At 38.6% G+C, this 27,262-nt stretch overlaps 2 protein-coding genes and 1 long non-coding RNA gene across 3 annotated transcripts in view; 1 reads left to right on the top strand and 2 right to left on the bottom strand.

Moving 5' to 3' along the window:
- Positions 1 to 1,164: 1,164 nt before the first annotated feature.
- LOC148729871 (uncharacterized) lies at positions 1,165 to 19,566 on the top strand. Its single transcript, XR_016001610.1, has 2 exons — positions 1,165 to 1,922; positions 16,492 to 19,566. It is a non-coding gene; the product is annotated as an uncharacterized LOC148729871 (long non-coding RNA).
- LOC111340789 (TNF receptor-associated factor 5) overlaps positions 9,082 to 27,262 on the bottom strand; it is a 65,085-nt gene continuing 46,904 nt past the window's right edge. The window contains exon 3 of the mRNA XM_088760998.1: positions 9,082 to 9,890. Coding sequence (XP_088617124.1) covers positions 9,395 to 9,890 — 496 coding nt within the window. The 3' untranslated portion in view covers positions 9,082 to 9,394. The remainder of the gene's footprint in view (positions 9,891 to 27,262) is intronic.
- LOC111340788 (uncharacterized) lies at positions 13,452 to 26,646 on the bottom strand. Its single transcript, XM_088761000.1, has 6 exons — positions 26,238 to 26,646; positions 19,561 to 19,614; positions 18,706 to 18,760; positions 16,447 to 17,228; positions 15,679 to 15,769; positions 13,452 to 15,535 (listed from the first exon to the last, which is right to left on the bottom strand). Exons 1-6 carry the CDS (start codon positions 26,426 to 26,428, stop codon positions 15,128 to 15,130), a joined length of 1,581 nt encoding a protein of 526 aa, XP_088617126.1. The 5' UTR covers positions 26,429 to 26,646; the 3' UTR covers positions 13,452 to 15,127.

Below are 27,262 nucleotides of genomic sequence, written 5' to 3'. Positions count from 1 at the left end.
TTACAAAATCTTTTCTCATTTCGGACAATTGGATGGAAATTTTCAACTTTCCAAAACACAGTTTTTGAGCCTTCCCCCTCTCCTCGGTTTTTGCATAAATGAGTGCTTCGTAGGTCCTATTTTGAGAATAAAGCTCACCGTGCTAGTACTCTATTTAGATTTCATGATGGATTCACTCCATATTTCTTGAATTCATTAGCGAAATCTATCGCCCGTTGCGAGTAACTTTGACTGACTACTGGTGAATCCGAGCTGTTTTTCTACATAAACGTTATTATTCTCAATATCTAATAACGAAATCTGCCGACTCCGTGTGTAGGCAACTGAGCGACCTTGGAAAGAAAATCGATCGTGTATTACAACCAGTTTTCACAAGTACGAAAATCTCTGAAGATTTGAAAGTCACGGAAACAAATGATGTAATTCGTGTGATTCGAATCATATAGGCTACACGAGCCGTCACCTCCACCTACGCATTCAGGAGCACAAATATTCCGTCATAGGTAAACATCTCAAGAACGAACAAAATCTAACACCGAACAATCTTCATGAGTAATTTACCATCCTAAAGAAATGTCGCGGAAAGTTTGACTGCCTTATTTATGAGATGCTTTTCATAAAGAAAAAGAGACCGACTCTTAACACTCAAGAAGACTCCATACCAGCGAAACTTTTTTAAATTATGTTTATTCTTTTTGTTGATTTTGACCTCATCAATATGTACTTTCCCACTTTCTTCTTATATAACGTTACTCAACTTACTATAATTTGCATTTGATAATGGTGACATGTCGTCGCCGAAACGTCATGTTTTAATATCGCTGATTTTTATTCTGAAATATTCTCAATAATCCTGCAAAGGCTGTAAAGCTATTTCAAACTCGACTTGAAATAACATAATGACTCAAAAGGGGAGATCATAGGACTTTTTTTTAACTCGTTGGAAGACGTCCCGTCTGATTTGAGGTTAGCTCTTCAGTTCCTCGCGAGATGTAAGAAATTAGGAAACTCATTACTGATTTCGCTTTGACAAAATATATTCCTGGGCTCGCCTATAAAATCATTCTTCTCGTCCACGCAGGAAGATTGATGATACTGATGAAAGATGTGTGCCTCCTCTCTGCGATAGACAATTGTAAAATGCGCTTGATTGATATTAAAAGATTTGACAATGAAATGACTCGCAGCCATAAAACATTCGCTAATCATGCCAAGACATTTCACCTATTTCACTGATTCACCATTAAGTCTACATAACTTGTGGAGGCAATAAACAAATGTAAAATGTGCTTCGATTGACAATCAAATGACTCGCAGCCGTCAAGCATTCGACAATCATGGCAGTTCTTGCACGCGGAAGAGAATCTGCATAGAGTTATTACGTTCCCGCTAAGTTCTCATGTTATCATTTGAGTTATAATTACATCTGGCTTGTGTTTTGCACGTCACGCAATCTGCGCATGCACAATAGTGTTTCAGTGATTTGACGCGGAAGCGATAGATCATTCGATATTCAATTTGAGGTTTGTAACTCAGTTCTCTATCACTCTTGTCGACACCATGGTCTGCATTATGGAAAAAAAACTGAGCGTCTGTGTTCGAACCAAGCTTAGTTACGGCTCGAGAATCTTAGTATAGAAGTTAATATCGCTCTTGGTATTGAAATCGACCTTGAAATCGACTGTCGAAGAACATTCTGGATAGAGAAGTGTGAATTGTTCCTCTTGACGGTAAAGTAGTCCCTAGATTTTACTCCACTAGCATCTGGCATCAACGTCCTCTAAAGCAGATGATAACAAGGGTATTTAGTTTGGTTAAGCTAAATTGGACGAGCGTTTTTCGCTTTCACGTCTTGTGTAGGATTCAGTCTTCTCTCTGCAGTGGATCTATCTTCTTTGAAAGGTCTAGTGGACACATTTGAGGTATGTACATCCATCTTACATGGAAGCATTCTGCATTGTTCCTTCTGGTCCTTTTTTGAGCTGCGAATTTTAACTTTCGAGCCTAAGCTTTGCTTGATCTCAGGACTGAGGGATTATTAATTTTATCATGGTGACATCATTTCGAGGTGAATCATTTGTTATGCTGATAGCTAGACGAATTTGTTTATGCATTTCTGAGAGCGCAAAGAAGCAGAATTATTGATTAGATCAATTTATTCCATCGTTTGTGGGGCGTAAACGTTAGAATAGGAGAACTCCTTCGCTAAACATCAAACAGGGAATGTTAGCACAAATCATGTGAATATTATGTTTCCTGAAAGCCAATAGAGACTTTTAACCCAAATTAAGTGGGCGGATTTCATCAAGTTATCCGCCCGCTCATGGAGGGATTTATCCGATTCCGTTTCGGCGTTCCGTAATTTCCGTTAGTTCAATGCTATCAACCAAAAAAAAATGGCTCCATCAGCCCGGTGAAAACCGCCTGCTACGCGGGCTACATTTCAAAAAGCTTTGCACGTTCCAAATACAAGCTGCTACTGATTAACAATTTTAAGAAAATTAAAGTCAATTTTCGACGATACATCGGAACCTAGATTAATTTGAAGCCACACGCAAAAGAGAACAGAGATGGCGAGAAAAACCTTCACGACAAAGGCGCGAGTTTCTGACAGCATCAACGAAATTAATTAGGACCATTATCTTGAAATGAAAATAAAATAAGAGCTTAAAAATTTTGTTTCGGCAAACCATGCTCACTCTTCCACGTACATACCTCATAATGGAACAACTTTTGAAAGTTTTGCTGTCACAAGTTTCACACGCGTCAACCCGATTGGCTTTGATGCATAACTCGGGCCTGTGGAGTTAATAACTAGGAGAGCATGAATTTCCCTAATACCGTAACTGCTCCAAATAGAAACCAAAGGAGAGATCGAGATTTCCTAGAACGGACGTCATCATGACTGAAGTCATAACTTTTAACGTGACCTTCTACCAAAATAAATAATGAACGTGTCAACATAAAATGGCTTAATGATCAACCTCAAAGAAGAAATATAATTTTACTTAAATGTGCACCAAATTGAACAGGCGAGTTTTAAAAGGAGATGTGTAATCACCGTTTCAACAAACTTTCTTGTCATTTTTTAACTTTGTGCCATCTAAGGCGATTTTTGATTTATAAAAGAGATAATTATTTGCTGACTGAACATGTGAAAATTCAGAAGCAACATGGCCTTTAAAGTTATGTGTATATTTAATTGCTTAATTATCAATTAAAGTTCATAGTAGTTCCAACAATCACCAAAATAAGTAACATCTCTTTTCAAAACTAGTGTTGCTTCACAATTCACCGAGTTGGCAACGCTTTTTCTTGAACCCCAAGATACACTGTAATTAGAAGAAAGAAGCATAAGTATGCTTATTTGGTTATTTCTATATTTTAGACCTTTCCAATAGTAATAAAAACCATCTTTTATTAGGAAGCTCCATCACAATAGTGGTTTACATAGAGGTCTTTAAGTGTATTTAGTTCCATTTTAAGTACAACCACATCCTGTATAAACATATTAATTTGTTTCCAGTAAGAAAGTTTTCATCAAGGTCAGCCAAACTCTCCTTGAGGAATGGATTATAACTAGAACATTTTGAATATAACTGAATCAACCCAAAGTTAAATTTATTGAATAACAGACCACTTGTCACAACTATCAGTGATCCAAAAGGGAACATATGAGTTTTGAATCAAGATTCACCAATTTTTAATTTTTCTTGATCAATTTTACATCATTCAGTCTGTGGATATTCTCAACAGGTCAACTGCAGCATATAAAAGTAATATAAGTATGATGCACGATCCTCGCAGTAGAGAGCGCTATTTATGCAATAGCGAAAATCAGACCTGAAAAAAATCCGGTCTGTACGGGATTCGAACCACTGACCTCTGCGATACTACTGCAACGCTCTACCAATTGAGCTAAGAAGCCAACTGGGAGCAGGCTTCATATATTCATCATATCTGATTTATCATCACGGGTTTATTACGAATCAACTTAACGGCCTGTTCCCAGTTGGCTTCTTAGCCCAATTGGTAGAGCGTTGCACTAGTATCGCAGAGGTCAGTGGTTCGAATCCCGTACAGGCCGGGTTTTTTTCAGGTCTGATTTTCGCTATTGCATAAATAGCGCTCTCTACTGCGAGGATCGTGTATTATACGTATCTATAACCGCAGTTCAAAATATATGAACTTCATATATTCATCATACCAAAAGTAATATAAGTTCTTAATTTTATTGAATTATTGCATTGATATCTATAGTCGTATTAAGCAACAGATTAGCATAAAATCGTTTTAACATCATAATAACACACGCTGTCGAAACTTTGAATGAGGTGGAAACTGCCATATGAAATGCTCAATTAAACCAGCAAGCTTGGATTTGCTTAGTCCTTTATTTCATCATTATGGACTTGTTCAATGTATTCAAATCCAGTATAAGTCTGACCACATTCTAACTGAGTAAATTTTTCGAGTACTAACGTTCGTATCAAAGTTGTTTTAAAATTTGTATAACCAAGGGTACGGTCTCAGAGAATAACACTCATCCTAGCTCATGCAGATCGAATAAGATCGGTTCTAATCAGTGGCCAACACAAAAAGTGTTCGGAGGTGGGTCGAGGACCGATGAAAACTATGCCCAATTGCGATCTATGTCTAAGACCAAACCGTTTTAGTTCTTAAATCACTAGTTTTTTCGTGATAAAAAATTCGCATATGTTTGAATTTAGCATATATAACCGCGGCCCGGTTAGCTCAATTGGTTAGAGCGCCGGAATTCCTGGAATGACCGAAAAGCAATAAATTTTTAATAAATAAAAATAAATAAATAAATAAATAAATAAGAATATTGATGATGAAAAATTAGTGGTAAATTCACAACTTAATTAAATAATTTAATACGAACTTTATCTCTGCGGGTCCCGAAAAAAAAAAAAAAAACACTTACCGTCACTGTTCATGGAGATGCACGTATTAGAATTAAAAAAAGTCTGCGTCAGGCCAGTAGCCCATACAGCCTAAGCGACGAAATATTTCTTCTATTCCTTCCCCCTATATGGGATGCTAGTCCTTGTTTAGAAGAATCCATCAGTACAAGGTTTATATTCAAGGTAATATAATAAACGCGAAAAGGTGTCGAGTACCTGAGGATCTCTAAATTTTAACTGCAGATGGCTGGTCTTAACGGTAGCTGCAATGTGTGGCTAATAACTATTTAAGGTAGAGCATTAATTTGTAATAGTTCGTAGCTTTTTACGAAAAGCGTGGCGGCTTAATGGTCATGGCACCCTAGACAACCTACCGGGTGCGTAAATGGGTGGAGGCGAATTTAAAACGGGGAGTAACCATGTGATGGACTAGTATCCCATCCAGGGGGGAGGGAAAGCAGAAATATTTCGTCGCTCAGGCTGTATGGGCTACTGGCCTGACGTGGACTTTTTTAATTAGAACAGTACCGGTAAGTGTTTTTCTTTTATTTTTTTTGGAACCCTCAGAGAAAAATTTCGTATTAAATTATTTAATTAAGCAGTGAATTTACCATTATTTTTTGATCATCGATATTCTTATTTATTAATTTACTTTTATTTTTTAAAATCTATTATTTCTTGGTCATACCAGGAATTCCGGGTATTCCGGGTACTCCTGGTTTTCCAAGTATTCCTGTTCCGGTTCCGGTTCCGGTTCCGAATTCCGGCATTCCATATTTTCCAACCTACCCCTTCTGAGGCCCAAACAACTCAATTTGACATAATTTGACATGTGATTAACCAAAGGGGTGAACTGAGAAAAAAAACCTTCTGAGGCCCAAACAACTCAATTTGACATAATTTGACATGTGATTAACCAAAGGGGTGAACTGAGAAAAAAAACCTTCTGACGCCCAAACAACTCAATTTGACATAATTTGACATGTGATTAACCAAAGGGGTGAACTGAGAAAAAAAACCTTCTGAGGCCCAAACAACTCAATTTGACATAATTTGACATGTGATTAACCAAAGTGGTGAAATGAAAAAAAACCTTTTGAGGCCCAAACAACTCAATTTGACATAATTTGACATGTGATTAACCAAAGAGGTGAAATGAAAAAAACCTTCTAAGGCCCAAACAACTCAATTCGACATAATTTGACATGTGATTAACCAAAGAGGTGAAATGAGAAAAACCATCTGCGGCCCAAACAAGAATATAACGTGTGAAGTCTTCTTACCTTTTCTCCGTAGCCGCTTTGTCGCCAACCGTCCTTCTAACGTTGTTTTGGCGACTTTCTTTGTAACGCGTGTTGTTATCAGTCAACTGTTTCTAGAAAAACAAAGATTAGGTTTCAGGAGTGTTTGTGAACTAATATTATCACGGGTCATGCAAATTATGATCTAAAAATGAAAAACTAATACAAATGACGCAAATCACATCTTTCAAAGTTAAGTATTAAGAGTAGAAAGACTTTCCATCTTCAACCGTACTGCGCGACATCACATTTTTCTTCCCCTAAGTTTGCAGTCAAATCACTTCTATTCTAAACACAGCTGCCGCAGCGTGTGGCTTTGTCAATTGCTGATTTTTCCCGACTGATCAACCAACAAGCGAGTGGTCTGTCGCACAAACCATTTCTGACACATTTTTCTTTATTTCTTCCACTTGAATTGAATGAGTAAAGATCTAGAATGAAGGGAAATCGTCACTATAGTTTCATCATCTCATTATTTCTTTTGTCGGCATAATAGTTTGTAGTTTTGACACGGTAAACTACGCGATCGATCATATTTTCTTGTGGTAAAGAGAAGATTCAAATTTTTGGTCCTTCGAGCTGGATCAATTGCCATTGATTCTTCGAACAGCGTCCTGATGATTCGCAAGTTGTTGTGCAGCAGTTGAAGAGGTCGGACAAAAAACAGTACGTTTAGTGTCTGCGTTTTCGTTTTTGGATTCGTAATAGTTGAAGAATTTATCATCGAAACAGATTTTGACACCTGATATGTATATAAGGTGCCATGTATCATTAACGAACCATTAGGATAGAAAAACATCTCACTGACAATGAGGGGATTCTCCTTCTAGACCAGGTTTATGATGAAATGTTAATAATTGACACATATTAATCTAGATCTGCCTTGCGATGTCAAAGACGGCTGCAATTTGTTTATTTTAAACACACTGAAATTTTAATTACTTTCCCAGAGTTCATACAAAACATAAAGGGAATCTCTTTTACCTGATTAGGGGGTATATCGTATCGACTTCATACCTAAAAAAAGATGTTACAAATATCTCGCCTCCAATAAATCCAGTTGTTAGAGTAAAGCCACTTGTTCAACAATGTTGGTGACACCGATTAAGTTAACATAAAAGTAGCTGTAAGCAAATTAGAAAAAATTTACGAACTATAAGCACTGATATTTTGTTAGATATTTCAAGAGCTCCCTTGAAGTTTCTTGATGATGCCTCTCGCAAAAGCTTAGTTTTGAAAAAATACCATGTCTTACAAAATTACGTTAATAAGTATTGTTGCCCAAATACTTGAGCGGATGGTTTAAAACTTTTACTTAATTCCATTAAAGTTATCGATCTACTTTACGACTATTGGGTCTACACGTATGTCTTCGTTTCACTTCATTCGATCGCATTAGGGACCTTAAGCAAACCACGACTGCAACGGCAACGAGGGCGTGGAAAAACAAAAGATATAATTGGCAGAACGATAGCTCAGCACGTGCGTTTTTAAAACTTAGTACATTTCTTAGCAGTCCTTTGCAAAACAACAACGTGAAATCAACAAAATTTGCGTCGTCTGCGAACCGAAACCGCGACGGCAAATTACTTTAATTTCAATTTGGAACTCAATGCTACTTTTATAAGTTATGTTGAGGTTGAGTTGTGGCGCCGTATAAGATGGTAAACACATGCAGCCATTTTCGAAATTCTAATTAAAAGTAGAAATTCGTATTTGATAGACGTCTTCCTTGACGTTGCCTTCCTGACTGCTTAAGGCCCCTTTTATTATTTTACAACTCAATACACTTTAATGTACGTGAACTACAAATCGTCTCCTATCAGAAATAGATATATATATATATATATAACTAACTGCAGACAGTACTGTTTCGGCCTTCTGGGCCTCATCAGTGCAGTGCTAATGCTAGGATGGAGGAGAACCAATATGGTCACCCCAAACGATCCAACCTTTGTGGTATCGTCTAAGCCATGCCAGAGTGCTCAAACTAGAGTACACTAGCGAGCATGCGCAATTGCAGAGCAATGACTCATCCTAGTTAGAGTGCTCAATTTGGACATGAAAGCAAAGCTTTGTATGCCAAAGAGCTATATCTAACTGCAGACAGTACTGTTTCGGCCTTCTGGGCCTCATCAGTGCAGTGCTAATGCTAGGATGGAGGAGAACCAATATGGTCACCCCAAACGATCCAACCTTTGTGGTATCGTCTAAGCCATATATATCGTCTAAGCCATATATATATATATATATATATATATATATATATATCAAATCAAACCAGTTCAGGACCTCTGGAGTGATTCATCGTTTTATTGCTGCGACAGTCCTCTTTCGTATGGTCTAAGGTTGACCACACTCATCAGGCAACATCAACGAATGACCGTTATATTTGAATGCTATATGCTCTATTAGACGTTTTGTTGTGTAGTATCGCTAGGTATTTTTACGAGTTGTGCGGTACTACACAACAAAACGTGAATAAGAGATTTATTATCCAAATTGTTATTTCAGTGCGGGCGAATTTCGCGGATATTTCTGGAGTACAAATATCGCGTGATATTTGTACTCGTCTCGCGCATTATTTGTACTCAATAAAGCACAGTTCAGGGGCGTAGCCAGGATTTTTCAAAGGGGGGAGGGGGGGGGGTCACAGAGGCTACTCGCCAGATTGTCATGTCGACCTCCCTGCCATGCATGTTTTACTTAATGTTACAGTTTTGGGATGAGCAGTGAGAGTATAGTGGACAGGCCAAAATATTGTCATGGCGTTTTCACCACCTGAATATTGTAGGTTGTTTGCTCAAAAGAACGCCTACCAAGGGGGGGTCGCGGGCACCCCAGGACCCCCCTGGCTACGCCCTTGTAGTTGGATAATAAATAATTACAATTTTTACATTTTTTAACATTCAAGGAAGGGTTGCGAACAGGCTTACCCGTTTCCTCCCAATCTCCTGAACGGGGCTTGTTCACAAAAGTTAATCATAGGTTTGAATCATACCTTGCTTATTGAAAAATGCGGAACTAAATAATACTGAAGTCTGGAAAATATTCCTTTCTACAAAGCAAAAAGTTCATATTGACCTAAAATTTTCACCCTCGATTATCTTATCAAATGTGTATGCAAAAGAAATGGTGAATTGAACAGTTTTCAGTAACTAACATTCAGAATGAAAACTTAACTTTAAGAAACAGTTTATCATCCGTAACGTAAGGAGCACCAAATACTTCCTCGATTGGAGCAAACTTTACTAAACCACATCCTGTACGACTGATCTCTTCTGTTGGCTTTTGAAACGCCACCATGTTTGGCTTGGCTTGAATGATTTGGCTGATTTGGCGTTCGTTGCCACTTAGATCCAAGATAGAAATGGTGATTCGTGGAGTGAAAGGCCATCTTGCGTGAATATTATCATATTTTCCACTCATCATTTGTATAAAAACGGCCATGAGTCGATTTCTTCCTTCACCCAATCCACAGGGGTACATTCGTATGCCAAATTTGTGCTCATACTCGTCGGAGTAAAAGGCAGGACTGACAATGGATGGTACCTCTCCATTGCAATCAACCTGGCATAACTGACGAACTTCTGTAAATTCTAAGATAATACACGTTTCTTTAGGATTTCCTTTGCTTCTAGTGGCTACCTGTGCTGCAGATCTAAGAATGCAACAAAACAATCTTGTGAGTGTATAAAATTAGTTTCACGATAAAAGGAACGAGCTTGAATTTCACTCGGTTTTACTGGTGAAAAAGTAAAATTACCTGGCTCAATAAATATACGTTATTACCCAAGCGTGAGGTTAAGATGGCTGGATATTGGTCCAGTTTTTCTTTTTTGCATTTTTATGGCCGGGGCGAAGTTGAAGCCATAAGAATGCGATAAAAGAACAAGGCTAATATCCAGCCATCTTGACTGAACAAGTTTGGTTAATAAAGGAATTGTCATATTGCAAAAATATTTCGCTTTACTTAAAATTTTAGTTACGTCAATTTGTTGCGTCTAGAGCCAATAAGAGAAGGAAAAGAATTGATATAGAAATATCATGCTTGAGTTTCCGTTTAAGTCTTTTCTACCCCACCGCCTCTGTAAAAGCCCAGAGATTTCGCCTTTGATTTACCGTAGACAAATTATTTGATGAAATGATGTTGTAACAATAAGCGATTCCACTGTCAATAAATGTGAAAAATTCGCAAGCAAAACTGCAGCCGTGGATGCACTTCAAGTTGCTAACGATCAGAAACATAGCTTCGTCAGCCCGGTGAAAACCGCTATCTTTGCGGGTCAGATATCAAAAAGCATAGTACATTACAAATGCAAAATGGGATTTATGATCAATTTGTAGGTAAGGGTCAATTTTCTACAATGCATCTGAACCTAGGCTAATTTGAAGTCACGCGCATAATATGAATGACGAGAAGAAACAAACCTTCGACAAAGGCGAAAGTTTTTAACAGCGTAATCCAAATTAGGACAAAACTTTTGTAATGAAAACAAACTAAGAATAATCGAGCTCTCCTTCGATTCCAACTTACCTCATCCAGGAGCCCTCTTTCACAAAATCTGTAGACAAAATTTGATTCAAGTGTCCATTCGAATGACTTTTGCGGCGTGACTTGTCCACACCTTCGGGAGAGTGGTGTTAACTAATGCGATGTCTACATGGCGGGTCTTCTATCTACACGCCCGCTATCGCAAATTCCGTAAAACCGGAAATATTTCACTTTCTGATACCATGGGCGTTACTGGCCCACGCACACGTTGTTTTTAACTGTTTTCTGTCCTTGATTGATTCTCATCAATTTTCAGCCTATGGTACGATCACATTTTCAGTTGACCGAATAATATCATATGCTACAGTTCTGACTCACGAGTTTATATTCTACGCCTGGTCTCTGAAATTGAAGAATGAAATCATTTTCAATGAAACTTTTCATGTACGATAGAAGGATTCAGTACTGCAATAGATTAATGGAAAATTCTAAAACTTGTGCCACTGTGCGTACGTTAAATGTTTTCACGAAAGGGACGCCTCAGTTTTGAACATCATTGTGATGCATAAAAGCCCGCCAGATGGAATGCGCAAACTCGTCGACAGTCATCTGTAGCACGTTGTTGTTTCTGGATCCGATTCTAGTGTTTCTATTCCAATGCTGGTCGACATGAGTACTAGCCTCTTCTGTCGAATATCGCTGTAACCCGCTGTTGCCTTAACCACTCAGAACAAAATAAATAAAGTATTCCAACTCCATGAAATTGCCGTTATCCGATAAATTGATTTAGCTATTATGAAGCCTTTAGGAGAACTGGGAACTGGATCAGTAGGTCGAATTGCTTTATGCCTTAATAGCGATGATCTGATAATAACAATTCCCTCTTTCAACGATGGTTGCATAATGTACTTAAAACATAGATGTATTTCAATTCATTCTTCGCTTACCGAATCTTTCTAAACATAGGTGCGCTGGAGTTCAATCCGAGCCTTCTCGCACTAACCACTGATATCATACATTTTTCTCACGGCAGTAGCGTCTACAAATGAGAATCAGTATTTTATAGTTCGCGGGGACTACCTCACCCATACATTACTCGATCATTGTGACGAATAGATCAATCCATCATTATCAATTATTTTTTTGCGATTAGAGGTGTGTTTGAAGGTATGGCGGAGGCGTGACAGCGTGACGGAAGTTATACACACAAACATAGGACATCCATCGAACATCAAATTTCATATTTACGAAAGGCTCTTCCGAAAAACTGCGCAATGAAATACAGTACATTAAAGTTAAGACGTGCGTAATTACGGACTAAGCACAAATCTGCTACCGGTTGCAATTACAAAGAGCTAACGCCAAATGTTTACACTTTATTGTAACATTTAAATTTCGTCTGCTAAGAAGCGCTTACGACCTTTTTTTTGGTTAATGGATGTAATATCCAATCAAGGGAGCCACTTGATATAGAAAACTGTTACAGACTAAAATGGATTCTTAGAAAGAGGGAATTACTTTCCGATAAAAGAGAGACATTAAGGCCCAGCAGACCGTTGGATTTCGATATTTACCTCACTCTGCAAGGTCACCTAATCGTTTGGAACGTCTCTTGGAGCATGGATAAACAGACAAACTCGAACAAACAATCAAATTATTTAAGCTGACTGCCAGTAAATATTCTTTCGAAAGGTTTGTAACAAGACACCACACGCCAATATTCCCACGAAACTCACTCCTTTGATCCTGATTGATCCTGATTGATCCTGATTGGTCAGCAACACATTAGGAAAAATGAGAGAGCAAAGTCCGACTCCAAAGTCCATTGAAAGCTGAGAGTTCAAAGTCCAACTCCAAAGTCCATTGAAAGCACACTTCCTATTGTAAATCGTAGTAAACAATTTCAAAGAGGGAAGTGAATCGAACAATGTCACGGAGAAGATTCTCGTACTTTTCATGGCACAAGAAGAACATTGTTGGCGCCTAAAGTGTATTAGAGACTACACCTGCTATTTTATAGTTGTGTAAGTAGGTAAATAAGTCCGTGAAATTCCTCTTGCTCCGGAAATTATCTTAAGTGTCGGTATGTATAAGTGTCGGTAGTTTTCCGAAGCAAGCTTCGGCGATGTCCGTTGATATGGTTACTGGCTGAGCCAGTAATACATTATGTCATCGTCATTGTAAGTCCGTAGGTAAAGGAATGTAAGTAAGTCTGCTGAGCCCGTGACTTTTCGGAAGCTTTCGGAGCTATCTCACGAAAAACACCCTGGGACTCACATGAATCCATTCAATCGATTGCTGATATTAACACGCGAATTTTAGTTCAGAAAAAACAGCCTTTCAAAAGCTTTTTTGAGGAAGGATTGAGGCCCATTTTTGCAGCAAAAGATAAGGCTCTGCTTTGGTTGAGCAAAAATTAAAAGGAGGATGATGTTCAAAATCCAAGGGCCGTATCCTCTTTCTAACGGCATGTTCAAGTATAAGTCTTATATTCTAATTCGCTTCCCCGCTCAAACGAATATTTAACATTTATCATTCAATAAATAACCATAATTAGGGTGTGTCAACACGACCCTTATGTGTTAATGCTGGCGCATTAGATTACTGCGGCTTTTAGTTTAAGTTTTCGTTTCCAGTCTTGGCTCGGACAAGACACACATGTTTTTACTCTTCGGGCCACAAGGTCGTACGTTGGCCAACCTGAATGAATTTCGAGATAGTATCAACGACGGTTACATTATGCGATCCTCTTTATTATGCCTTTATCAACAAAATTGGTTTGAATAGTACATCAACGGAATGAAATTTCGGAAATGTAAAAAAAAAAAAGCAAGAAAAACTACCCAACAAAACAATCTCAACTACGTTCGTATATGCAAAAACTACTTCTAAGAGAACCTGACAGCCCTAGTTACTGGGTATTTAATTTTGAGGGCGTAGGGACGGTCGTAAGAATATAAATGAATATAAATGAATATAAATGACAACAGCTAGAATGTATAGCCTACCGCTAATGAAGCAATTGTGACAACATTCTATGCAACACCCCTAAGAGAGCGTTACGTAACCCGTGATAAATACATTGAAGGAAGATCGGAAAGATTTCCACACAGCCCTGTACAATTCTAAAACAAAGTCGTAGTCCCAAGGGCAGTCTATTAATTTCGCCATTGTTTTCTTTAAAAAAACCCCTTAACAATAATAATAATAATAATGATAATAATAATTTACCAATTTATATAGCGCGTAGTTACATGTGCTGATCAATAGCGCTTTACAATCATATGTTTAAGAGAAAGCAAAAATACATTACTGTGAGAATAAAATGAACTAAGTTACAGACTATAAAAATACTTCTTAAAAAGATAGGTTTTAATTCGAGATTTAAAACTGTTAAGTGATGTTACTTGACGAAGCTCCATAGGTAGGCCATTCCAGAGTTTCGGAGCAGCTGCTGAGAATAATCTTGCTCCCAATGTTGTAAGCATAGCAAAATAAGATAACAATTTCGTTATCATTTGTTTTAGAAATTTAAAAACATTCACAGCGAGACCTGTTTCAAGCAAAATTAGGTGCATATTCTGCAGGAAGCCTGCATCTACTTTTCTTTCTTATGTTCTTGAATTTTCTTCACATGATTCTTGTAAAACGAACCAGCATTTAGCAAACGGCTCTAAGAAGGGAATGCAGCCACTAAATTAAGTCCTTATGTCTTCCAAAAAACTTGCTTTTAAGCTTTAAAAAGCTGAAGCTTCAAGCGGATGTAATAGAGATCCTACACATTTCGCGAATAACGTGCTGTTGTCATATTGTACTCAAGTCGCTATGTAAATGTCTTTACAGTGTATTCTAGCGAATTTTTTCATGAGGCAAGTAAATTAGTTGTTTTAAGCCATATCCTGCTTACCACTACGTTCCTAACTAGAAGCTGTATGAGGGTGGCAAAGAAGGGGTCCTGATCCCGTTTCAGGCACGAAAATAGGAAAACTTCATGTGTCACCTGTACTTACAGCAGTATTTCAGACGTAACGAGTTTAAAACTGACCTTAATCACCATTCCTTTCTGTAGAATTCACGCTTCGCGTATTAATTTTCGGTTGATCAAATGACACGTCTTAACCCTTTGCCACTCTCCTTTATGAGACCCACGGAACACATCTATAAAGTAGGCACAAGTAGGTATGCAGCATAGGATGTACAATTACAATTAATGGTGTATCATGGTTGAAAACTTCCTAGGACTCGCTCATTTAAATGATTTCAGATGCAGAGAAAGCCCAGAAGGTGGTAATTCATTACTAACGACCATTTGGGTAGAAACGTCTTCTCAATAAATTACACAAACTTTCCTCTCTAAAATTCTTAGAAACACTATGGATATGAAAACATTCGCTTTGGTTTCTTCATTTGGTAGAAAATTCAATTTTCAAAAACAGTTCATCGTTTTTGACAAATTGAGGACTGAAAAACAGCTCCATCCTAGCGAAGTAAAGGAAGCCATATCCCATAGGGCAAATGGCTTCCCGAGGCCTTTGAAATGCAGCTGAGGTTGGTTTAGCTTGCAAAGTGCGGCTGATGTCGTTGTGCCTGTGTCCACTTCTATCCAAAACTGACAAAGTGATTCTTCCAGCGTAAGGCCAGGATAAGAAGTCATCGTGTTCACCCTCCATGATGTGAACAAAAATGGCCACATACCTGCCTCTTCCGTCACCAACTCCATTGGGATACATCCTTACCCCAAACTTATATTCGAAGCTATCGGAGTCAATGGCGGAACTGAAAACGGCTGGTACAAAGCCGTTGTCACCGGCCTAACAATATTAAAGTCAAGTAAGAATAAAACGTAATAAACAAAAACTGGCAAGAAATGTTACAATAAAAAGTATTGCATCCTCATGCTCGAAATAAATTATGAAAACTGTAATGACATATTAGAAAGAAAAAGATAACCAACCTGGCGAAGTTGTCCAACCTCCGTATACTTCACTATGAAATAAGTTTCCCGAGGATTTTGTTTGTTCCTTGCGGCTTTTTGTGAAGCAGACCTGAAAACAAACCATCACTGACTGTAGGGTAAATGAAACAGATCCTATTTCCTTTTTATACGTGACATAAAAACTCGTGACTAACATCCTTTTAAGACAGTGACTTTGATGCCATAAATTTATAAGTAAGGCAGCCTTTCCTTATTTTAACGGCTGACTGTACTAACCGGACTATCCAGTGATCTTTAATAAAGCCAAAAAATTCCTAGTGAGTTTTTTGCTCAAATGCAAACGCAAACGATTAGCCAGATTAAGCTAATCGTTTGCGTCAAAATAAGTTTTTAGCGCGAATCAAAGAGAATTTCTACCGTTCTTGTATTTATTAATGAAGCGTTTGCTGATCCTTGCGATGACTCCCGTACGGTTAGTCCGGCAATTTTCAGTGAACACTACACCAACAAAAACCATCCGATTTCAGTTTTTATACCTTTCTCGTTTGTTTTTGTTTTTTTTTTTCAAGAAAATATTGGCAGTTAACAACATAAAAACCTACTTCCGCGATTTCAAAATGGATGTATATTAAGGGGAATTTAAATTCGTGTCGAGTAATTTTTCTCCAAGATCGTAATTGGGGCATCCAACTGAAGCGCAAATCACGGATGTGGCTCCAGTAGAGCAAGCGCTCCTCTTAGCTTAACTATCTTTAATGGTAGTGATCCAACTGATGTAATACTTGCCTATCAAGTTGTACTTTCCATAATCGTATTTCCTGGCGTTCACAGGCATGCTCAATAGGCTGTTCGATCTGACCCAACGAGCTCACTACATTAACGAAGCCGTCATGACAAGGCTGTTGACATGCAAGCAAGCCGGAAGGTTCCCTTAGCCGTCTTGCAGCTGGCCGTTCGGTCTCCTGTAAGGGATGACTCGAGGCACAACCCTGATCGCGTGTTTGGCATGTACCTGACTCACTCGATCTGCACAGTTCCGTCTCCTGAATAGGTACACTTAACCCATTGACCTGTATACCACCTTCCTGCTGGGGAAATGGCAGATGTTCCGGTCTCTCCATCCAGACATCCTGTTCAACCTGATCCTCTTGAAGGAGAACATTTCCATCTCCTCCATTACAGATGGAATGGCCCGAAACATCATCATTATCCATTCGAAGTGACTGTCGCGCATATGAACTCGCCGTCGGACCTGCGATGGAATCCTTCTCCTGGACAGTGCAAGATCCTTCACCAGACTGTCCACCAACTGCCATAGTGCCGGCCATTTCATTTCCATGGATGAAAGTAGACACTTCCCCACTTCCTGTAGTATGTCGTCCACCATCTACCAACTGGTAAGCTCTTGGTTGTTCTAAATCGTTCCTCCTGCGACCGACAGTCCACTCGGGCTCCTCGTTGGTGGAAGTTAAACCTTCTTCGAAAGCCAAATTCTCCATAGACGGCTCAGTGGGGTTGCTACGTGCACGCATTTGGCTGGTGGCATGGCCCTGACTGACATCTGTAAACTAGAGAGAAAAAAAATTTCTTTATAATGTTTTCAAATCTACAATAAAAATAGATCTTCCTTCTTTCGAAACTGCTCTTGTGGAAATGGTGCATAAAGAATACACATAAAGTTTCTCTCGTTTATTCTTGTAACTTTTACTCAGGTTTCTTCGATCAGCAAACTGAATACAAATCTTCACAGACACAGTGTCACAGTGTAACGGCTGCCACGCCTTTTGCCTACTGTTAAGAAGACGTTAACAAACTTCTGCGCGCGAGACTCGCGTGCGCGAGCTTTGAGATTACGAATCAATATCGTAAGCAAATCACGCGGACCCCTTTTTAATGTTGACGTGTGCGATTTTTAGAGAAGAGTAGTTGAATTTTTTTAGTTTATCGTTTAGCGGTTTGTTTAATGGTTGTTGTCGTTTACCGTAAGACTACAGTTTTCTGTATTAGAGTAAAAGTATCTGTTTGGATTTCCCGTTTCGCTTCCGAATACCTACCTTATATTGAGGTTCGTTTTGGTTCAGTTCTTACAAGCGGACTGTTATGTAAGTGCTAATGTTCCTTTCCTTGAGCTTATATATAGTTCCTTTGTGAGTTTGTTTGAGTTTTTAGCTAGCTTTGCATCTTGCCTATATATCGGAATGTTTGGAATGTTGGTTTGTCTATTCGCATTTAGCTTAGCTTCTTCCTTATAATTTCATATTTCAGTTTTCGATAAGTACTTGGATACCACGACTAGGTTAAATAAAAAGATTCAAGGCTTGTCCGTAAAATATATCCTCGCTTCATAGTGTGTCTTCATTTGCGAAACTCATAGTTGTCGTCGAATTATTTGTGGTTGTCTTTCCAGACTACCACAAATAATGGATAGTAATAGTAATAGTAATAGAACACTTTCATAAATGGCTGCCAGATTAATATTCTTTTGTTTAAATTTAAATTAGCCCTTCTGGCCTCGTTCTCCAGTACAAAATTCAAAAGAATACGTTATCTCAAGCGAGGCCAGAAGGGCTAACTTAAATTTAAACAAAAGAGTATTAATCCGGCAGCCCTTTATGAAAGCGGTCTATCGTAATAGTAACATTAATAGTAATCAGAGTTTAATGTCTTTACGTGGGGCATGGTTACCCAAATTACCCGAGCCAGAGGCTCATGTATGAAACGCAAGACAACAACCCATCCACCCCACCCCAGGGGAGGACATCCATCACACAGTAATCTCGTGCGTGGGAAATTAACGTCTCCTACCCCTAACCCTGCAAGAGACGGGACCTCCATTTATTCGTCCCTATCCGAGAAGACTAGAATATCCAAACCATTTCTTGATGTTATAGAAAGGCAGCATATTCTTCTCGATTATTTTAAGACCCTGAGTGTTGGTCCGGCCAGGGCTCGAACCCTCGACCTCCCGCACATCAGTCCAGCGCTCTATCCATTGAGCTAACCGGGAGGCGGATCGAACTAGACATTTGTGTTGTCTGAACTTACCTCAGAATATGAGGTTTCCGCATCACTTACAGAACCTCTTGAATTATTACTTCTACTAAAGAAAGTAAATATATAGTAAATAAATATTGTAAAAGAAGACCTTGTAACTCAGCAGTATTGTATTCTGTATCTCTATACTGATATCATTCTACAATTTATAGAACTCTGGTCACTAATATGATACAATCTTATTCCATGGCTTTCAGTTTATACACATAAACGGTAATAGGACTCCCTTATTTTTGGCCTTTGCTGGGTCTTAAGGATTTCTTTAAGATTGCAAAATTTTCCTATTAGTGGATAAATGCGTACATAAGTAAGAGATTGGGATCGCTGACCGGCAGGAATGGTGTTGCTGTGGCCGCGCGACTACTGCAAAAATGTTCATTGTCACCTCAGTCTATTTCGGCCAAATATTCCAAAGTATGAGCTCGGTAAATGTATAAACTTTCAAAAGTACTCTTTTGAGCTTTCCGCCTTTCTTTCGCATAAATTAGTTTTACAAGGCTGAGTAATTTGTTCGTGCAAATACTGATATACTGTTTAGTGCAGACATGCTTATCTTTTCTGAAGTCTCTGATAATCTCCTATTTTGTTGAAAGAAAAGCTACTTGCGTTTGTATTGTATTTGTATTTTAAATTAAGTGCATTTCGCAATTCCTGTATTCCTTGGTGAAAGCCATGTCCACCACAAATAACTATGACTGACTATCAGCGGGTCCATGCTGTTCTTGCATATAAACTTTTCAACGTTATTGGTCTCAATATTCATTTTAAAGGCTTAAAAAGCTACTCTGAAATCGACTTGAAATAGTATACTGACTCAAAAAGGCAGAATAAAGAGTTTAGCTTTACCTTGCACTAAGGCTTCCCGTCTGATCTGAGTTTACCTCTTTAGTTTCTTGTGAGCTGTAACAAATTTTGAAACTCATTACTGATTCGGTTTCGACAAAACTGAGATTATCCTGGGCTCTCCCCTCATCACGCAGGAAGAGAGAACATACTGATATATGATGAGAGTCTAGGCTCTGTGATATAGAGGATATTACATGGCCGCGCGGGGATACGGATTTTATCTTCGAGTGCTGAAAGTATCTCTCGCGAGTGAGCGCGGCGAACGAGTGAGAGATAATTTCAGCACGAGAAGATAAAATTCGTATCCCCAAGCGGCCATGTAATGTTCTGTTTAGTATATAGATACTGATGAAATTTCAAATCAACCAACCGCGCGCCTGAGCGAGAAGCTCTATTGTAATTGGGTAATTATGTTGGTAACGATGGCCACACCAATATCCTCACACGTGAAAGATAAAAATAGTGCCTTCACTGCGCGCGGTGAAGATATGATTTTTTAGTAAAAAGGAGAAATCCGGGTATTTCATCAGTATCTATATAATAAAAACAATTATAACACGTACTTAGATTGGTTTGTATCATAAGACTTGACAATGAACGATACGCGGCCGTCAAACCTTCGCCAATAACGCCGGCTCTCGCAGTTGTAAAATCAAAACGGTCGAATTCAAAATAGTATTGACTTGATCGTAAAGATTTAAGTAAATATTTTTTAATAATTTTTTTTGACCTTGGAAATCAAATTCGCAGTGGAGCGACAAAACTATACATAGGTGGGCATGAAGACTGTTCGCCTAAACCGTAACCATGAGAACATCCTGTGTACACAACGTTTCGCGCAACAAAGCATTTCTGGGAATTGAAGAAATCAAGTACGCAATGCCACACATGGAAGCGTTGTGTAAAGGTCCGCTGGGCAACAACGGTATGTGCATGTCATTTCATACATCATCTAAAGCTAGCTTGAAATGATTCACCATTGAATCGATTCGACTCGGCTGGTTTTACTGCTTGAGTAAGTATTTGAATATGCAAAGTAGAACTACCCTTGATAATATCAGAGAAGCATCGAAGAGTTATTTATCTACAGACGCCATGTACCGAATATGCACAGCACTAAGAAGCTCAAATGAGGCCATATTTACTGCAAGTGTACAAGATACACCAAACTACCAGTGAACTCTACAATGATCAGGTCTGAACTGCTAGGAATGTACGATTTTCAGTTGCAAAGCCTACAGTTTCTTCAGTGCAATGGATGAGTGAGAAACGCTGCCAAATTTGCCCTCCGTGGGTCACGACAGTCGGTTTGTGCAACAGTTTCGAACCTTCAAAACGCTTCGATCTCCTAATCTGGTAGCACTGATCCCGAGAAGTCTATTGAGTTTTCTTCTGGTTGGGAACGCATTCAGCCCTCAATTTTATCATCTGTACAATGTGTGCAGGACAATAGGAGATATTCCAAGTAAGTCCATAAATGCTTTATTTGTCATGATACAAGACTTGAGGGTTTTTTTTTTTAAGGTTTCGTCTTTCGTTTATTAAGTATTCCTTATAGATTTTTCATCCTTTCTTTAATTCGCAGCATTTCTCAGAGATAGTGTCGATGTTTGTGGGAAAAAGATAGATCGCATTATTTGTTTTAATAGACATCCGAAATGTTATAATCATAATTTTCCGTAGGCCAGCAATCCTTTCGCTCCATGTTTGATGCTTTGTTTACTGTTAAGAAAATAGTAATATTGAATTTGATTCTACTCGAAGTTGCTTGGTAGGCAATTCGGCGGAAATAATGTTTCTACATTTTCTCAGGCCCTGTCCACACTAATCCATTTTCAAACGAAAACGGAGCTGTTTTGCTCCGTTTCCAAAAGATTTGCGTCCACACTTATCGTTTTCGTATCGTTTTCGCCCGTCCACACTACAACGCCGTAACCATTTTGAAAACGCTTTATACCCTTAGTGTGCATGCTTAAATGAACTCGAAGCATGCGCATTTCAATATATCGGCCCGCGAAATTGGCGCCATTCTTGATTCTTTGTTGTTGAGTGTTGTTGTGGTTTATAATTCTTTGATAGTTTGACAGCAAGAGCGTAAAGAGAGGTCCTACTCATGCGGAAATTCTCCCTCCACTCTTCCTCCACTACTTTTCTAGCGACGAAGTTGTCCCACTATACTGAAGTTCGTCCAGGTCTTGTCCATAACCTTCGAGGTTTTGGTGGGCTTCGAGAGAGTCGTCAGTTTTATCTTCGTTTTTCCCGAAGCTGGCAAGGTCAGAAACATTAAAATATCTTGTTCTCTTTTTGTGAAATCTAAGTGGCGCCTCAGCAGGGTTAAATGCGCTTGCAAGAGCGTCAAAAGACTGGAAATCATTGCGATCAAGAGAAAAGCCACATGGTAGCGTCTGTCCTCCATTTGGGATAGTCACGGTCGAGTGGTCTGGCGCCCGGTAGTGTCTATTTTGATGACGTCACCGTTTTCAGATAGCATCTTTTTCTCCGTCCATACTAGAAAACAGCGTTTTCAAAAAGTATGATTTTCAAATCGCTCCACTCTGGAGAGCGTTTTCGAATGACTCCGTTTTCGGTGATCGTTTTCGGCGTCGGTAGTGTGGACGATAGCCGTATCCGGAGCAAAACAGCTCCGTTTTCATTTGAAAACAGGCTAGTGTGGACGGGGCCTCAATACAATGCTGCGGTTTTCATTTGATCTTGATCGCTTAAAATGATCATAAACTTTTCTCGACTTCAAGCTACAAAATGGCAACTAGATACTGAACAATCTACATTAAGTAAATTCTTCGTTTCAAGATCTTCTTCGCTTCCTTGTCAAAATAATTCAAAATCAGTAGAGCGATTAAGTTCACAAAGTGCTCTAGTAAATGACGTTAATCTGAACAAGAAACGAGTAGCAATAATCAACTTGCCGGGGAACAGCCTTTTTACTTCAAAACGTATCATTTAAATAATTACAATATACGGCAAACGGAATGTTAAGCGACAAAATAACAAAAGTCCTTGACTAAATTTCCCTCTTATTTTGTCTTTTCAAGCCGGGATTTTTTAATCTTTCTCCGCAAACTACTGAACCATGATCATTCATCCATCCTGATGTAAGTGGAGTCTCCTTAAGTCACAGTATAACGCAATGTTGGCTTTGAGGCTCCCTCGCTCCTTTAAGGGATATTCTCCGGAACAGCATATTTACCTCAGAACATACTATTTGCATAGATCCAATGTAAGCCAAAAGGGATGTTACACAATAAAATGACAAAAGTCCCATTAACAATAAACGTCACGTTTATACTGTATCGCCTTTTCAAACGATATCATGCAAGTTCAAATTGTTTTTTGTTCGTAAGAAGTGTTGTTTTGGTCATCCTGTCTTCCTCTACAGCGACGATAAAATCTTCAGGTCGTTCCATTAAATGTGGAGATAACGAAATATTGGGATGGAAGAATACGTCATTGCAGATTCCCAAATGCGAAGACATGAAACAATAGATTTTACTCCTCAAGCTATTTAACAAAAATACCGTCACGGTGAGGATATTGAAGCGCTTCAGTAGTTAAAGTCAACATGCCTCTATTTCACTGGAGCATAAGTTCCAGCCATTGGTTAGGTTAACCAAACGCCTAATGTTAAAAGCCAATCACAGGCAGACTACAATTAGAATATGGTAGACGCCCCTTATACGCCCCCAAAAATCTCTAAATAAATATGCTTTCGGTCAGCGAATCAAGAAAATGGACAGATAAATATTCGATTAAATCCAATTGCTGCTACATTCTCCCCATCAAGGTTCGAGTTGTCTTCTTCCACAACAAGTTGCTGTGGCTCAGTTTATGTTTTCGATCATCGCGCTATTTCACGCTGATCTGGGTTTTTGCGAGACTTATAAGCGAGTAGGCGTAACCGGACCTGGCGGAAACGGACCTGGCGTAATTCATAATTAATATCGTAATGCACAACTTTGTAGAAATTTCATTTAGACATCAAGATTCCTCTATACTTCTAATAAACGAACTAAAACTGATAATCCACCAAAAAAAAAAATTCAGACATTGAGTAATATGTGAGGACAGATTAGAATAAACAGAGAAATCTATACTGCTAGCAGTTAACTGACATGTTAAACTTACGACTACAACATCTCTTTACCTTATATCGAGAAATTCCTTCTGATCTGCATTTAAATCATCGTTTCCTTCTGAGCTGGTAGATTTAGAATTAGTTGAACTCATGTCCGATACCTTTAAACCGCTTCAGCAGATATTATTCCTAGGTTCTTTCAACGATGCGTCTCTCTCGATCAATTCGTGAAATATGAGAAAATGGCGATAGAGCGTTATACGTCTAACTTCAGATGTAGAAGCGGATATGACGCAAAAACCTCGAGTGCACTCTGATTGGTCGCTTTCAGGAGGGGTAGCAAACTCAGAACAATTCTGTGTAGTTGTGCCATGTGCTTTCTGTCTGACTAACCTATTGTTTTTATAAACATCTGTATGCGTACTTATTCTAATACTAGGGCACTTTTTAACCGACGTGACAGCCCTCTCGGCCGCGATTTTTTATATCGTGTCACACAAAAGCTTAGAAACTTAACCTTTGTTTTTTTTTTCACAAGAAAGAAAATTCCATCAAAATGAAAATTTGTCAAACGATAAGTCTACGGATGTTAGATTCGAAGCTACTGGAAGTTTAGGGAAACATGAACAGAATATTTCAGGTATGTGTATCAAATGTTTGATATTGGTTATCACGCTTTGCTTTCTCCCCTTGAAATCCAAAAAGTTCAGTTAGGTTTCTGAAAATATCAATTTTGTGCTGCGTCATTACGTTTAAGTCTCTTTGTAATCGCAATATTTACAACTTTGAGATAGAATAAATATATGAAGTTCATATATTTTGAACTGCGGTATTAGATACGTATGATGCACGATCCTCGCAGTAGATAGCGCTATTTATGCAATAGCGAAAATCAGACCTGAAAAAAATCAGGCCTGTACGGGACTCGAACCACTGACCTCTGCGATACTAGTGCAGCGCTCTACCAATTGAGCTAACAAGCCAACTGGGAGCAGGTCGCAATAAACCCGTGAAAGTGATAAATGAGATAGAATAAATATATGAAGTTCATATATTTTGAACTGCGGTATTAGATACGTATGATGCACGATCCTCGCAGTAGATAGCGCTATTTATGCAATAGCGAAAATCAGACCTGAATTTTTTTCAGGTCTGATTTTCGCTATTGCATAAATAGCGCTATCTACTGCGAGGATCGTGCATCATACGTATTTACAACTTTGTTGCATAATAACCTAATTGTGCATGCCAAGCATCACTAAACAGAGGTACCGAACTTCTCCCAGACACGAAATTTTTTTCTGCGTTTGCCAAAGTACTCGCTAAGTCCACTCTCACTCGCCATGCATATATTGTTATCAAGAATTTACTCTTTTTTTACCCAACCTCTGTCACCAAAAACCCGTGTGTAAAACTTTTCGCGATTGCTTTTTCCTCGAAGCATGAAATTTTCCGCACGGTTTCGCCAGTGCCAGTGCCAGTGCCAGAGACCACGTCGGGTTTATATTGCATTTATCTCATTGTCAGGTATCACCAGAAAAACAATAAGACGGAAATCTATAACCGCAAATTCAAGAGGTTGTCTCTTTTGAAATTATAATATCATCTTTAAAATGTTTTTCCAAAGCTAAAAAAATTTCAGGGAACAAATCGAAATGGTCGGCAGGACTCATCCTAATTTTGAGTCAGCACACCATAAAACAAACTTTACATCATTGAAGACCCCAGACTGAATGAAATAAGAATAATTAAACAATAGTTTATTTACCGATCGTCGGAGATGGTGCTTGATAAGCCATCGCTGAGGTAGAATTTAAGTATAATTCGAAAATAAGCCTCTTGTATATAACGTAATCGATAAAATTTCCGGCTGTCTCTTCCTATAATTTCACTAATTTCAATTCTAAGGAAATAATGAAAGACAAAACAAGCCTTTCTTGTTGCTCGTCGGGCGCGCATAACAAAAACCGTGAAAACAAACAACCTTGTAAGATTTAACAAAATCAGTCAATGTTATAAAATATCCTATACCTTTCAGCCCGTGCCACGTAATTTGAACAAAGTAATTGATAGCGAAAATAAAACAATTACTCGGCCTATTGTGGTGTTATTCCGACTCCTCAGTTTCGAACTCTTTTTTCCCTTCTGTGACGTTAAAGAATGGGAAGCTCATTTTATCGCTTAGGTAGTTAATGTGGCAGCTCGCTCAGTAAATATGAAATTCTTTATGCAAATAAAAGACCTTACATGCTATTTATACTGGATTGAAATGTTATATTAAAACCACCGGCCGCGTGACCGGTGTATTCATAAAAAATTCAGTAAAACATCGGTTACTCGACCAAACGGGTAGTTTAGCGGTGACACGTGCGGTGACCTTTGAATGTATATTCTTGAGTTAAAGAATTGTTCGTATAAACCTCTTGTAAAAATGAAATCAAAGAAAACTAACTTGTGAGAGCTGAGGGAGTTGCAAATTTTAAAGTAATTGATAACAAACAAAACAAGCCTTCCTCGTTGCTGGTCGCGAGCGCGTTGAACTTGAAAAAATGTAACAAAATTAATCTTGCGAAATGTTCTTTACCTTGTAGTCGGTGTCACACATTTTGAACAAAGTAAGCGATTATGCACAGCGTGCAGTGCTACCCTGACTGCCATGACGTAACGGCATACGGGACACTTGTATTTCAAGATGATCTTGCTTCGTTCAGTTTCCAAAAGTGTATCATGAGTTTGAACGCCGCTACTCTCATTTCCCTCTCTTTGAAAGTTCATCTCTTCTGTGAGTGCGACTGAAATAAATCGACTAGAGAGAAAGGTTAGAGGTTTTCGTAATGTTTACGAATGGGATAAAGTTGTCGGAGCAATGACCGCAACAGAAGTGTATAGCAGTCTATTCTCAGGCGGTCGTTTAATGTCACTTTATACTTGATGAATACTAGGTGAATTGGCCAATTAGATTACTATTTGAGGATCTAAGGCTCAGGGAAATCCCCTTTAGTACAAAGTTTCGTGTCGGTGATTTTGAAAAAACGATACCAAACTATATTATTGCATCGGTTTGGAGAATTTGGTATTGAATCAAATTATTGATATTTTTTTATTCTCATCACTTGTCTGCTGACATTGTATTGAAATTTTAAGGAGAGATTCTGTCTTGATCACTCATGGAAGTTGAGGAGTTGAACGAGTTAGTTGGATTTGTTGGATTTTTATGGAATTTGCCAGAATGTTCCACAGAATATAAGGCTTTGACATTTCAAAAAAATTCTCCCATGACGCCAACCGTAGCGGTTGATGTCATGGAAGAATTAACCTAGATGTCCGCTACGGTGTCGTGTCCAAAAAACGTTGCATAACATGTGAATGTGATGTCGAGGTTTTGCTGCAAATAGGGTGAAGTATGGGTTGGTGATTTCACATTTTCGTTCTGTATGGAACGGCCCAAAAAGTACAAAGTTTCAAACTGCACGTGATGTGCTATTGTTTGGCTCGGCAACAAATCTTTAGTTTCGCTTGGCCGGTTTTTGCTGCCGTCCTCGTCGTGGTTTTCTTACAGTCCTTAACGACTATAGAAACTGAAGCTAAAACTTGCATTACGTTTGTAAA

Source organism: Stylophora pistillata, chromosome 5, assembly GCF_964205215.1.
Source record: "Stylophora pistillata chromosome 5, jaStyPist1.2, whole genome shotgun sequence".
In the NCBI taxonomy this organism is placed as follows: Eukaryota; Metazoa; Cnidaria; class Anthozoa; order Scleractinia; family Pocilloporidae; genus Stylophora; species Stylophora pistillata.
This window is presented reverse-complemented; position numbering and strand designations above follow the sequence as displayed.

Bases quoted from the DNA above. Each gene is read 5' to 3' on its own strand.
- LOC111340788 (XM_088761000.1), bottom strand. From the start codon at position 26,428: ATGAACTTTCAAAGAGAGGGAAATGAGAGTAGCGGCGTTCAAACTCAT. The intron at 18,761-19,560 runs GTAAAGCTAAAC...TACTTTCTTTAG, and splicing joins ACGGGAAGCCTTAGTGCAAG to TAGAAGTAATAATTCAAGAG. The intron at 15,536-15,678 runs GTTGGTTATCTT...TAATATTGTTAG, and splicing joins AGGTTGGACAACTTCGCCAG to GCCGGTGACAACGGCTTTGT.